The 12,111-nt window shown below is 38.4% G+C and overlaps 1 protein-coding gene across 2 annotated transcripts in view; it reads left to right on the top strand.

Moving 5' to 3' along the window:
* Nucleotides 1-12,111, top strand: part of LOC101424574 (tyrosine-protein phosphatase non-receptor type 20-like) — a 164,606-nt gene that overhangs the window by 124,992 nt on the left and 27,503 nt on the right. For both annotated transcript variants that reach the window (XM_058299117.2, XM_071215882.1), the window contains one exon: nucleotides 1,421-1,511. In XM_058299117.2, the coding sequence (XP_058155100.1) occupies nucleotides 1,421-1,511 (91 nt within the window). The remainder of the gene's footprint in view (nucleotides 1-1,420; nucleotides 1,512-12,111) is intronic.

The following is a 12,111-nucleotide window of genomic DNA, read 5'->3' as shown; positions in this document are numbered from 1 at the left end:
TGCAATGAACACATACACACATATATTTATAATGAAGAAACAGCTTATTTGTAGTGGTCAATTCTGTCAAGCTTTTCTTTTATAGTTCAAAGTATTCTTTGTTCTTTTGGAATGCCTCTTTCATTTTAGGACCATAATTATTCTGTGTTTTTTCCTTAGTGATTTTATGATATTTTTAATGTTTAAAACAATCTAGCTAGAATTTAATTTGGTCTAAGGTGTTTGGTAGTGATCCAATTTCCCTAAGATCCTTTTGAAACTTCTCTTCAGTGATAGAAAATACCACTTTTATCATATCCTGAAGCCCCACATATATATTTTTTAATTTTTGGACTTCTCCTATTGATATGCTCATTCATGTGGTGGTACCAAACTCTTCTAGTTAGCCTCACTTTGTATTATCTTGTACCATCTGTTGAGAGTAGTCACCCCTCATTATTATTATTTTATAAAATTTTTCTGGTTCTTCTCACAGATTCTTTCCAGGTTTATTTTAGAATCAGCTTTCACAAAGATTAAAAGGGTACAAATCTGATCACATTAGCCTCCTTCTTAAATTCATCATTGGTTCCTCCTTCCCCATGGTGCTGGTTGCCAATGTTTATTTAAAGACTGGTGGTGCCAGGATTGCTACCCAAGAGTTCCTGGAGTGCTTATTAAAATACAGATTCTCAGGCTCGCTCCACAGATATTCGAGTACATCGGACAGGATACCTCTTCCTTTCTTTTGTGAGATAGGCCTCCAGCAGAGCTCCAGCCTGCCTTGGGCCAGCTCTTGTGCTTGGTGCTCTTGTTAGCACGCTGTTCCCTGTCTACTCAACCTCCGCCTAGAAAGGTGCACCGTCATCTTCCCTCTTCTTTCCTACCCACACATACTCACTTTCACCTGGCGACTGCCGACGATTCACTAAGGCCAAGTTCAAGTGCCTTCTGGGCACAGCCTAAGGCTCTGCCATACTCCTCTCTCTGAATTTGATCACATTATTTGGTGGCAATCCTTCTCCTTAACTACTCTAACTCCTCACAGTAAGGCCACTTTCAATTCATCTTTGTACTTCAATATCTGGAAAAGTACTAGATATCGATAAATTGATGGGTAGGCAGAGAGTGTCCTAGGAGTAAATATTCTACAAGGCCTTTTTCTTATGAAAAAGAAAAAAATAATGAAGTTTAATAAGGGGAAAAGTATCGCTAAAGGTTTTAACATTTTCTGTTAAACAAGTTGTTGATTGGCATCTCAATCCTGAGATATTTTACATAATTCTCTTTTAATGGGGCTTCTAGCTTTTTCTACATTTACTTTATAACACATTTAAAGCAGGCCATGACATATGGGGGTTTAAGGATTGCCACACTGAAAAAAGGTAATTTGGGGGCTGGTTACAGTAAATACATGAATTATATTTCTTACCTCTTTAAGGAATTAGAACTTGAGAATCCGACTGATGAGTGCAACTGTGGGAAGGAACCAAGCAACAGAGACAAAAACAGATATCGAGATATCCTTCCATGTAAGCTAAAAATGGTTCTGATTATTTTCCTGTTAACATCGGGGGAAAGGTGAAAAGTGGGTGGTATGACTTTTGTTGTCAAGGTTTTGAGCTGCGACATGATGACGAGCTCTGGTAGCTAGCACTGGGGCCTTACGCATGTTCTAGGACATGGGCCCCCCAGGCCAGCTAGTTCTTGCAGCCACTGCCACTAGGCTATTTGCAGTGATCCGTTCACTTTGTTCTTAGGCACTGCTGCTTCTCAGGCCACAAAGCCTCGAAAACATATCCAATAGGTTGAGACATCTGCTGCTTTGGAGACCTCAAGCTCTGGCCACATTCATTGGTAATTTTTTACAGATACAACAGGGAAGCTGAGCTGTCCATCTACAGGAGGGGCCCTGCATGCTGCCTTGCCATTGGCAGTGGGACAAGGGTATTGCTCCCAGCCCACACGTGGCTGCTTTTGGCTGTTCACCTGTTTCAAGCTAACCATAAAACAGAAACAGATCACAGCAACACAGTTTTATTATCAAGTAGGCAATCCTATTCCTTGACTCACATTCCATTGAAACTCAGTTTTTCCAAATTAATTGACCATATTTCTTCCTCAAACTTGACCCTCCTGCTTTAGTCTATAGCTCATTTAATGTAACTACCCAATTGTCCAACCAGAAAGCTTTGAGTCTCCTACAGCATCCAAAAGTGGCCACAAAGTATTTTTTATTCTATCACCTTCCTATGTCTAGGTTCTTCATCTCTCTGTTCCTACTATGTGAACTTGGTGGCAGCCCCTTCCATCTCTCACCTGGTCTCTGCCCTCTTCACTGTGTCCCATTCACAGCAGCTACAGAACCTCCCTAAAATGCAAATAGGAATGTGCTACTTTCCTTTTAAAATGATTCCTTAGCTCTCTGTTACTATTACTATCATGGGTAAGTCCATTAGCCTGGCATAGGATTTCACCTCTGTTTGCCTTTCTAGCGTCACCTCTCGTGTAGAAATTTTGATTTCTGGGATTTACCATTCTTCTCTTCATTTGCCTTTTTCAATTAAGGAGAAAGCTACTCTAAGCATTAGTGTGCAGGTTTTTTTTGTGTGGAACATAAGATTTCAACTCTTTGTGTAATTTGCCTAAAAGCCCGATTGCTGGTTCATATGGTAAGACTGTGTAAGCTTTATAAGAATCTGCTTAACTCTTTTCTAAAGTGGCTGGTCCATTTTGCATTGCCACCAACAATGAGAATTCCTCTTGCTCCGCTTCCTTGACAATAGTTGGTATTCTTAGTGTTTTTTATTTTAGTCATTTTAATAGGTATGTAGCTGTGTCTCATTGATGTTTTAGATTTTAATACAATATTGAGCATCTTTTTATGTATTTTTTCCATCTGTATATCTTCTTTGGTAAGGTGTTTGTTCAGATCTTTTGCCCTGCGTGTAATTTTTTTTTTTCTTCTTGTTGAGTTTTAAGAATTCTTTGTATATTTTTTGGATACAAGTCCATGATTGGATATGTGTTTTGGCAAATATTTTCTCCCAATCTTTTCATTCTTTTAACAGTGTCTTTCACAGAGCAGAAATTTTTTATTTAAATAAAGTCCAACTTATAGTTTTCTTTCCCAGATTGTGTTTTGGTGTTCTGGTGTTGTATCTAAAAGGCATTTGCCAAACCCAAGGTCACTTAGATTTTCTCCTGTGTTATCTTCTAGAAATTTTATAGTTTTTCATTTTACATTTAGGTCTCTGATATATTTTGAGTTAATACTTTGTGAAAGATGAAGGTCTATGCCTAAATTTATTTTTCGCATGTGGATGTAGAGCACCGTTAGTTGAAAAGACTATCCTTTCTCCAGTGAATCACCTTTGCTTCCTAGTCAAAGATCACCTGGATATATTGCGTGGGTCTATTTCCAGGCTTTCTATTCTGTTCCACTGATCTTTCGCCAATACCACACTGTCTTGATCACAGGGCTTTTTAGTAAGTGTTGAATTCAGGTAGTGTCAGTCCTCTGACTTTGTTCTTTGAACTTCTTGGGTCTTTGGTTTGGCGTCTGTCAGACCTTTTAGAAAACTCTGCTATTATTATTTCAAATCTTTCTTTATCTCCTTTCTCTCTTTTCCTCTGGTATTCTAATTATGGGTATGTTACACCTTTTGTGCATTATCCCACAGTTTTGGATCTTTTCTTTTATTCCTTCCTTCTTTATTTTTTTTAAATGTTACATTAAAAATAATATGAGGCCCCTATATACCTCCCACCCCCTCACCCCACTCCTCCCACATCAATAACCTCTTTTGTCATTGTGGCACATTCATTGTATTTGGTAAATCCATTTTGGAGCACTGCTGCACCACATGGATAATGGTTTGCATTGTAGTTTACTCTCTCCCCCAGTCCACCCAGTGGGCCATGGCAGGACATACAATGTACAGCATCTGTCCCTGCAGTACCTCCCAGGGCAACTCCAAGTCCTTGAAAATGCCCCCACATCATATCTCTTCTTCCTCTCTCTACCCTCAGCAGCTACTGTGGCCACTTTCTCCACATCAATGCTACAATTTCTTTCATTACTAGTCACAATAGTTCCGTAGTAGAATATCAGTAAGTCCACTCTAATCCATACTCTATTCCTCCATCCTGTGGACCCTGGGATGGTTATGTCCACTCCCCCTCTATATCCTTTTTTTTTTACTGTACCTCTTTGCTGTTCAGTTTGGGAAATTTCTATTGACACAGCTTCAGGGTTACTGATTCTTTCCTCAGCCATGTCCAGTCTTACTAATGAGCCCTTCAAAGCTGTCCTTCATTTCTGTTACAGTGTTTTCTTTTATGTCTCTCACATTTCCTTTTGATTCTTTTTTAGAGTCCCCATCTCTTTAATTGCATTAACCATCAGTTCTTGCATGTTGTTCCACTTTTCCATTAGAGTCTTTTGCATATCAATCATGGTTATTTTAATTTCTTGGTCTGATAATCCCCAAATCTCTGTTTTAAGTCTAAGTCTGATTGCCCAGTATCTTCACAGTTTTTTTTTGCTTTTTATCATGCCTTATAATTTTCTACTCAAAGTTGGATGTGCTGTGTCAGTTACAAGGAACTGAGGCAAATGGGCATTTTGTATAAAGCTAATGTTTATCTGTCTAGGTGTTAGCCTGTTTTTACTGTTTGCATCATCTGTCAGAGGATATAATATCTTCTTGTATCCTTGTTTTTCTCTCCCCTATTGTCTTTGGGTTTCCCTAAAGATTCCTTCTTAAATAGAGTGTGATCCTTGTAATCTGTCAGTTGTAATCCCCTGTTATTATGTAGGAGCTCTGCCAAAGGTGTAAGAGGTAGAGGATGGGAAACATTCTATAATCTTATGATTAGGTCTTAGTGGTTACTGAGCCTATGACCCTGGGCTTCTCATCTTCTCAAGTGCTTGCCTGCCCCCCACCCCACACTTTAGGTGAGCCAGAGGGAGCTGTTATGCTATGGAAAAACTCATGTTGTTAAGGAGACCAGAGCACTGATTTTCCCCTCCCCCTGCTGAAAGCATATGCTGATTTTTTTCTCATCTTTACAGTGAGAACCTTGTGGGGCTTTTGGAGCTAAAACTCCTGAAAGACTCAGAGCCTCTCTAATGCTGAGCCTCCAAAGATTTTTATCTGTCAAGCTAGTCCACACTTAACCTCCATCAAGTAATCAATTACCCTTTAAGTGTTCTAACTTGGTGCTGACTCCAGCAGCCATTTCTGCTTCTGTTAATCTGTGAGTCTCTGTAACTGCCAGTCTCTCCAGTTTTCAGGGTGGTGGTTTGCTTGTGACCTCAGTTTTCTGAAGGATCAAAGAAGATTTGATGTTTTTCAATCTTTCAACTTTTCACTTGTTGTGAGGATGTGAGTAATGACTCCAGGCTTTAAACTGAAAGTCCCAAACTATATTTTCATTCGTTATCTATTTATTATCCTGCTTTTCCCACTAGACTTGAGGTAGTTGTCATCATAAAATTGGAATGAGTCAGTGATTGACACTATTGAATCAATACCTTTATGTTTAGTTGGGTCATGAAGATATAAAATAATTATAATTATGAAAGTAATAAATATCTTCCACAGGTGGTTAAAATAATTTGTTCTGCTAATCTTTGGAAGCAGAGTGTAGAGAAGTACAGTGAACACTTCTGAAATCAATTAGACGTTTTGCTATGTAATGCCAACAATGGGGTGCCTCTCCAACAGGCCAAAAGTCCCGATTAGGTATATCCTTCCCTCCATGTGCAGTTAACCCTCTAGAACATTGAGGGCAACAGATCTTTAAAGTGAGCCTCTCAGGATTGTAGGAAATTTGATTTAGGATGATCTGACATAAACTGTTCATTCTGTGTGGTAAAACCATGACAGCTAAAGAGATGCAAAGATATTAAGGGTAAATAAGAAAATTTAGAGATTAGAACTAAGAGAAATCATATAGAATGTTTTTCTTTTCTTTTAATAGAAAATAGGCTCTAATTCAACCAAGTTCTATATAAGGCCCATGGGTATATATGTATATCTCATAACAGAACACAATCCTATCTGAAAATCAACATATTTCTTAAGTGACAGTAGTCATAGGAAGCTTCTTTGATTTCTTCTCCATACATTTCTTGAAATTATAGAAAAGGCACTGAAGACTCACATCAAGAAAGCCAGGGAAATAATTCATTTGGGCCTCTCTGTGTGGTTCCAATATGTACAAATATCAGTTACCATGTTTAATTAAATAACACCAGTCTATTAAAGATACATTTCAAATTTCAGTTATCATGATATATTAACTGTGTATATTGCATAAAGTACCAACTTCACTGCTTTCAGTACACAAACCACTATGTAAATAGGAATGCACTTCATGATCGGTGACCCCAGTCATGTCACGTCTTTCAGAGTCTGTTGCTGATTGGTTGCTGAATATCTGTTATTCAATTCATGCACAAACAGCAAAATGTATGGTTATGTTGTCTCCTTGCCTCCCAGTGGTAAGCTAATATGATGTTTACAAAAATGGATAGCCACAAGAAGGAACTGGCAACCAAAAATGAAAGAACAGAAATGAAAGGAAAAGTGATAAAGCTGAAAGTGAAATTTGAATGGAATGTAAATGGAATTATGGAAGAAATAGCTGACTATAGGAGTGTTGACTCTGCCACCATTCAAGAGACTCTAGAACTGCAGCCAGATGGACCTTGTGAAGGTGAATTTAATAATGTAAATGAGCTAAGTGATTGTAATGAACGGATGAAGATGTCCCAGAGAAAGTAGTTGTGATGAAAAATGAAGATGTCCTGGAAGAAGTGATGCCACCAGAAAACTTGACATTAAAGGAACTCTAGACCTTGAAAATGCAAAGGATAAAGTGTTGTAAACTGGTTCAAATTTAGAACGGAGCATGATAATTTTCCAAGGCATAGCAAAGATACTTGCTCTAGATCGTAAGTTATATAATGAAAAGAAAAGGCAAGCACTGCTCAAACTAGTTTTTATAAAGGTTTCACAAAATAAAACAGTTTGACTCTCAATGTTTCTGATGTTTTAAATTATAGCTTTCTAAATAAATATTAGTTATGCTCTTTTAAATTTTCCTGTATATTTATAACCAGTAGTATGGGAGCTTTTAAAATGTTACAAAAATTTCTATTGAAAAAAAATTTTAAAGGTCATGGAAAACATTTCCTTTTGCTTAATAAAATCACTTTGTATGATTTTAGCTTGCACTGAAATGGTTCTGTACTACCACGCAAACAAGAAGAGCCTTATGTAGTTCAGGGATTTTCAGGCATTAAAGGTATAAAAGGTATACAAACAATAGGTTGCATTTCTATAGCATTATACAAATTACAAAGCATTTTCAAATGCTTTGTATGATCTTTTTTTTTTCTCTATTTTTTAAAATATTACATTAAAAAAATATGAGGTCCCTATATACCCCACCCCCACCCACCTCACCCCACTCCTCCCACATCAACAACCTCTTTCATCATCATAGAACATTCCTTGCATTTGGTGAATACATTTTGGATCCCTGCTGCACCACATGGATAATAGTTTGCTTTGTAGTTTACTCTCTCCCCCAGTCCACCCAGTGGGCCATGGCAGGACATACAATGTCCAGCATCTGTCCCTGCAGTACCATCCAGGACAATTCCAAGTCCTGAAAATGCCCCCACATCATATCTCTTCTTCCTTCTCCCTACCCTCAGCAGCTACCATGGCCACTTTCTCCACATCAGTGCTACAATTTCTTCCATTACTAATCACAATAGTTCCATATTAGAACACCATTAAGTCCACTCTAATCCATACTATGGTCTTCCATCCTGCGGACCCTGGGATGGTTATGTCCACTCAACCTCTATGTGGAGAGGGGGCTTAGATTCCACATGGATGATTGATGTAATTCTTCTGCTTGCAGTTGTAGGCACTCTTGGCTCCCTGGTGTGGCAGTTGACCTTCTTCACCTCCCTATTAGCTGGTCGGGGTAAGTCCAATAAACCAGAGGGTAGGAGTTGCAAGTATGCTGAGGCTCAGGGCCTGGCTGTCACATGGACAATTCAGAGATTCAGGTCTCCTGAGTATACACCAGCCTTCTGCACCTCAAAGGAGTTTGTCAAGAAAGTGAAAAGAGAGCCTACCCAATGGAGAAAATATTTGGTAACCATATATCTGATAGGAGACTTATATCCTGCATATAAAAAGAACTCCTATATCTCAAAAATAAAAAGACAGCCCATTTGAAAAATGGGCAAGAGATTTGAACAGATGCTTCTCCAAAGAAGAAACACAAATGGCTAAAAAGCACATGAAAAAATGCTCAAAATCACTAGTTATTAGGGAAATGCAAATTGAAACTACAATGAGATACCATCTTACTCCCGTAAGACTGGCAGCTATCAAAAAAACAGAAGACTACAAGTGCTGGAGAGGATGTGGAGGAATGGGAACACTCATCCACTGCTGGTGGGAATGCAGAAGGATCCAGCCATTCTGGAGGACAGTTTGGCAGTTTCTCAAAAAACTAGCTATAGATTTGTCATATGACCCAGCAATTCCACTCCTGGGTATATACCGAGTAGAACTGAAAACAAGGACACAAACCAATATATGCACACCAATGTTCATAGCAGCACTATTCACTATTGCCAAACATTGGAATCAACCCAAATGCCCATCAACAGATGAATAGATAAATAAAATGTGGTATATACATACAATGGAATACTACTCAGCTATAAGAACGAATACAGTACAAGCACATGTGATAACATGGATGAATCTTGAGGACCTTATGTTGAGTGAAGCAACCCAGGCATTGAAGGACAAATATTACATGACCTCAATGATATGAAATAAGTAAACCAAGCTGTCTCAGAGAGCTGGAGACTGGATGATAGGCTTAAAGGAAGTTAGGGGGTAGAGGAAGGTTGAGAGCTGACACCTACATGGGTGAAGTCTATGATAAGTATTTGTACTGGAAAGGGATAAAATGGGAGCATAGGGATACCTTTGGGTGGGGCTTTGTGGAATTGAAGGGTTCTAGGGATGGGAGGATGGGTCAGATGGCCCAAGAAATTGGGAGGAGTGTGGGGGGAACATTTGAACATATGAGATTGTCAGGTATGTGGTTGAAACTATAATGTTGAGAAAACTCTTTGGAAAACATAATAAGGAAGGTTACTTGTTTAAGATGCTTAAATGGTGGCATCTGACACAGGGCAGGCTTCTAGGGATGTGTGAGTGCTCATTTTGTCATAGTGGGTTATATCACTGGGTGGAGACCCATACAATGACAGTGACGGTATACTTTGTATGATCTTATACAATCTACGTGAAATCTCCCTAATGTAGAGTAGTCAAATATTACTGTTCCCATTTCAAACATATAGGAATAAGCTCAGAGATAAAAAGGCATTTTAAAGGTTAATATAGGAGTAGAACTGTACTACATGTCAGCTTCTCTGACTAGTGGTTTAATATTTTTTATATTACCTGTCTATGGGTCAGGATTTATTAAGAACTAGTAACAGTGATGATGTTGATTTCTATTAGTTTTCCACTTTTCATAGTATGCATATATATATATATATATATATATATATAAAACATTGAATGTTTTCTACAGTCACTTGAGGAAGGCAAAGCAGATGATATCTGCATTTAAAGGTGCAACTCAATAAGGAAAGGCTTGTGGAACAATTACGTATTCATATACTGAAAAATGAGCTTGGACCCTTACCTCACACCTTCACAGAAAGTAATTCAAAACAGATCATAGACCTAAATATTAAAATTAAAACCTTTATACAACTTCTGAAAGAAAGCTTACGATTTTAATGTCTGTGGGTTTGACAAATTTTCCTAAATAGGACACAAAAACCACAAGCTATAGAAGAAAAAAATATATTGGTTTTCATCAAAATTAAAACCTTTTCTTCTTTAGGCTAGCAACAGACTGGGAGAAAATACATGCAAACACATGCAAAACATCCAATAAAAGACCTGTAATTGGAATATGTAAAGCATTCCTATATCTCTGTCCTAAGAGAACAAACAACTTAATAGTAAATGAACAAAAGATTTGAGGAAACACTTCACCAGAGAAAATATACAGATGGCATTTAAATAAATGAAAAGATACTAACATCATTAATCATCAAGAAAATGCAGATTAAAACCATAGTGAGATACCACTTCGCACCCACTAAAGTGGAAGAGAGTTTCTGATAAAATTATATGTATACCTACTGTGCGGTCCTGCTACTCAACTACTAGATATTTACCTAAGTGAAAATAAAACAGACTTCTGCAAAAAGATGTATGCACGAATGTTGATGTCAGCTTTATTTGCAATAGCCCGAACTGGACACAAGCCTAATACTCATCAGCAGAAGAGTGGATAGACCAGTGATGGTATGCCCATGCAGTGGAGTACTCCTCAGCAGTAGTAAACATCCAAACAAATGACCTGTTCATAGCAATGACAGATATCAGGATAATTATGCTGCGTAAAATAAACTGGTCAAAGGAGTACAGACTATGGAATTCCAGTTATGTAGAATCCCAGAAATTTCAAAGTAATCTCTATTGGCATAAAGTAGATGAGCAGTTGCCTTGGGGCAGGCATGGAGCAAGAAGGATGGATTAGAGTGGCGTGCGTGATGGATATGTCCGTGAGCTTCTCAATGCTGTTGGGTTCAGGGGTGTACATGTGTATCAATTTAACCTCAATAAACTTGTTAAAATGAGGTTTTTGAGTGGAAAAAGTAAATTCCATTTTTACAATTTTTGTAACCACTCTAATACAGATTGCTAGAAAAATCCCAGCTTTTTAAGGTAGAGATTCAAAAAGCATTCATACTTTAGTGGTCACTGTTTGTTTCTGTTCCTACCATCGTCATAGTAGTAGTTACCGGTAGTCATTTCTGCTGCTATTAATGGTAAATAGTAAAATGATAGTAGTAGTCTTATGATCAGTAATAATAATAGTAATACATTTATATTTGCCTGGGCCTGATCTAGTCCTTTATAGATACTAGCTTTTTTTAAAAATATGCTTTTTAATTTTTTTAAAAAGAAACTTAGTTTATATAAATGTTACATAAAAAATATAGGGGATTCCCATGTTCCACTTTCCCTAGCCCTCTCACCTTTTCCCACATCAACAACATCCCTCATTAGTGTGGTACATTTGCCACAATTGCACATCTTGGAGCATTGCCACTTAGTATGAATTATAGTTTATATTATACTTTAACTCTCCCTCACACATTTTTGTAAGTTATTAGAAGATATACAAGGGCCTGAATCTGTCATTGCAGTGTAATTCAGAACAATTCCCAAGCCCTGAAAATGCCCCAGATTATACCTTTCCCACCCCTCGGAATCTCTAGTAGCTACTGCCTCCACATCAATGATAAGAGTTTTTCTATTACTAGACTCTCACGATAAGTCTATAGTAGATTAACAGTAAGTCTACTTTAGGCCATTGCTCATTGCCTAAACCTGAGGATTCTGGGATGGTGGTGCCCGCTCTGCCTCTCATTGAGAGCTGGGAATGTTCTTTTGGCAAATATGGCAGGAGAGGGTTACTGGTTTAAGGTGATGGATGTGGGGGATATGCGGGACAGGGCACACCTGGGGCAGGCTTCTAGGTAGTGTTAGCCTTCATCTTGTCATAGTGTGCTGTATCAGTGGCTGGAGACCCACGTAGTAAGTGGGAAGGTGTTGGACGCTTATCCTGGGAGTCCTGCTGTGATCTCAGATGGAAGGACAGGAGTCTCTTGAGATCATAGGCAGTGCCTACTAGGGGAGGACAGGCCAATATGTCAAGCCCTCAATGTCGTTGCAAGTAACTGAATCTTGTCCTTCAATGAGTTAATCTTTTTTTTTAAGGATTTATTTGTTTCTCCTCCCTGCCACCCCCCTCTCCACTGTTGTTTTGTGCTCGCTGTCTGCTTTCTGTGTCCATTCACTGTATGTTCTTCTGTGTCCACTTGTCTTTTCTTTTAGGCAGCACCGGGAACTAATCCTGAGGACTTCTGGAGTGAGAGAGAGGCACTCAATCTTTTGCGCCACCTCAGCTCCCTGGTCCGCTGTGTCTCCT

The sequence above is a fragment of the Dasypus novemcinctus genome, chromosome 6, assembly GCF_030445035.2.
Source record: "Dasypus novemcinctus isolate mDasNov1 chromosome 6, mDasNov1.1.hap2, whole genome shotgun sequence".
In the NCBI taxonomy this organism is placed as follows: domain Eukaryota; kingdom Metazoa; phylum Chordata; class Mammalia; order Cingulata; family Dasypodidae; genus Dasypus; species Dasypus novemcinctus.
Note: the sequence above shows the minus strand (reverse complement) of the source record. Positions and strands in the feature narration are given on the sequence as shown.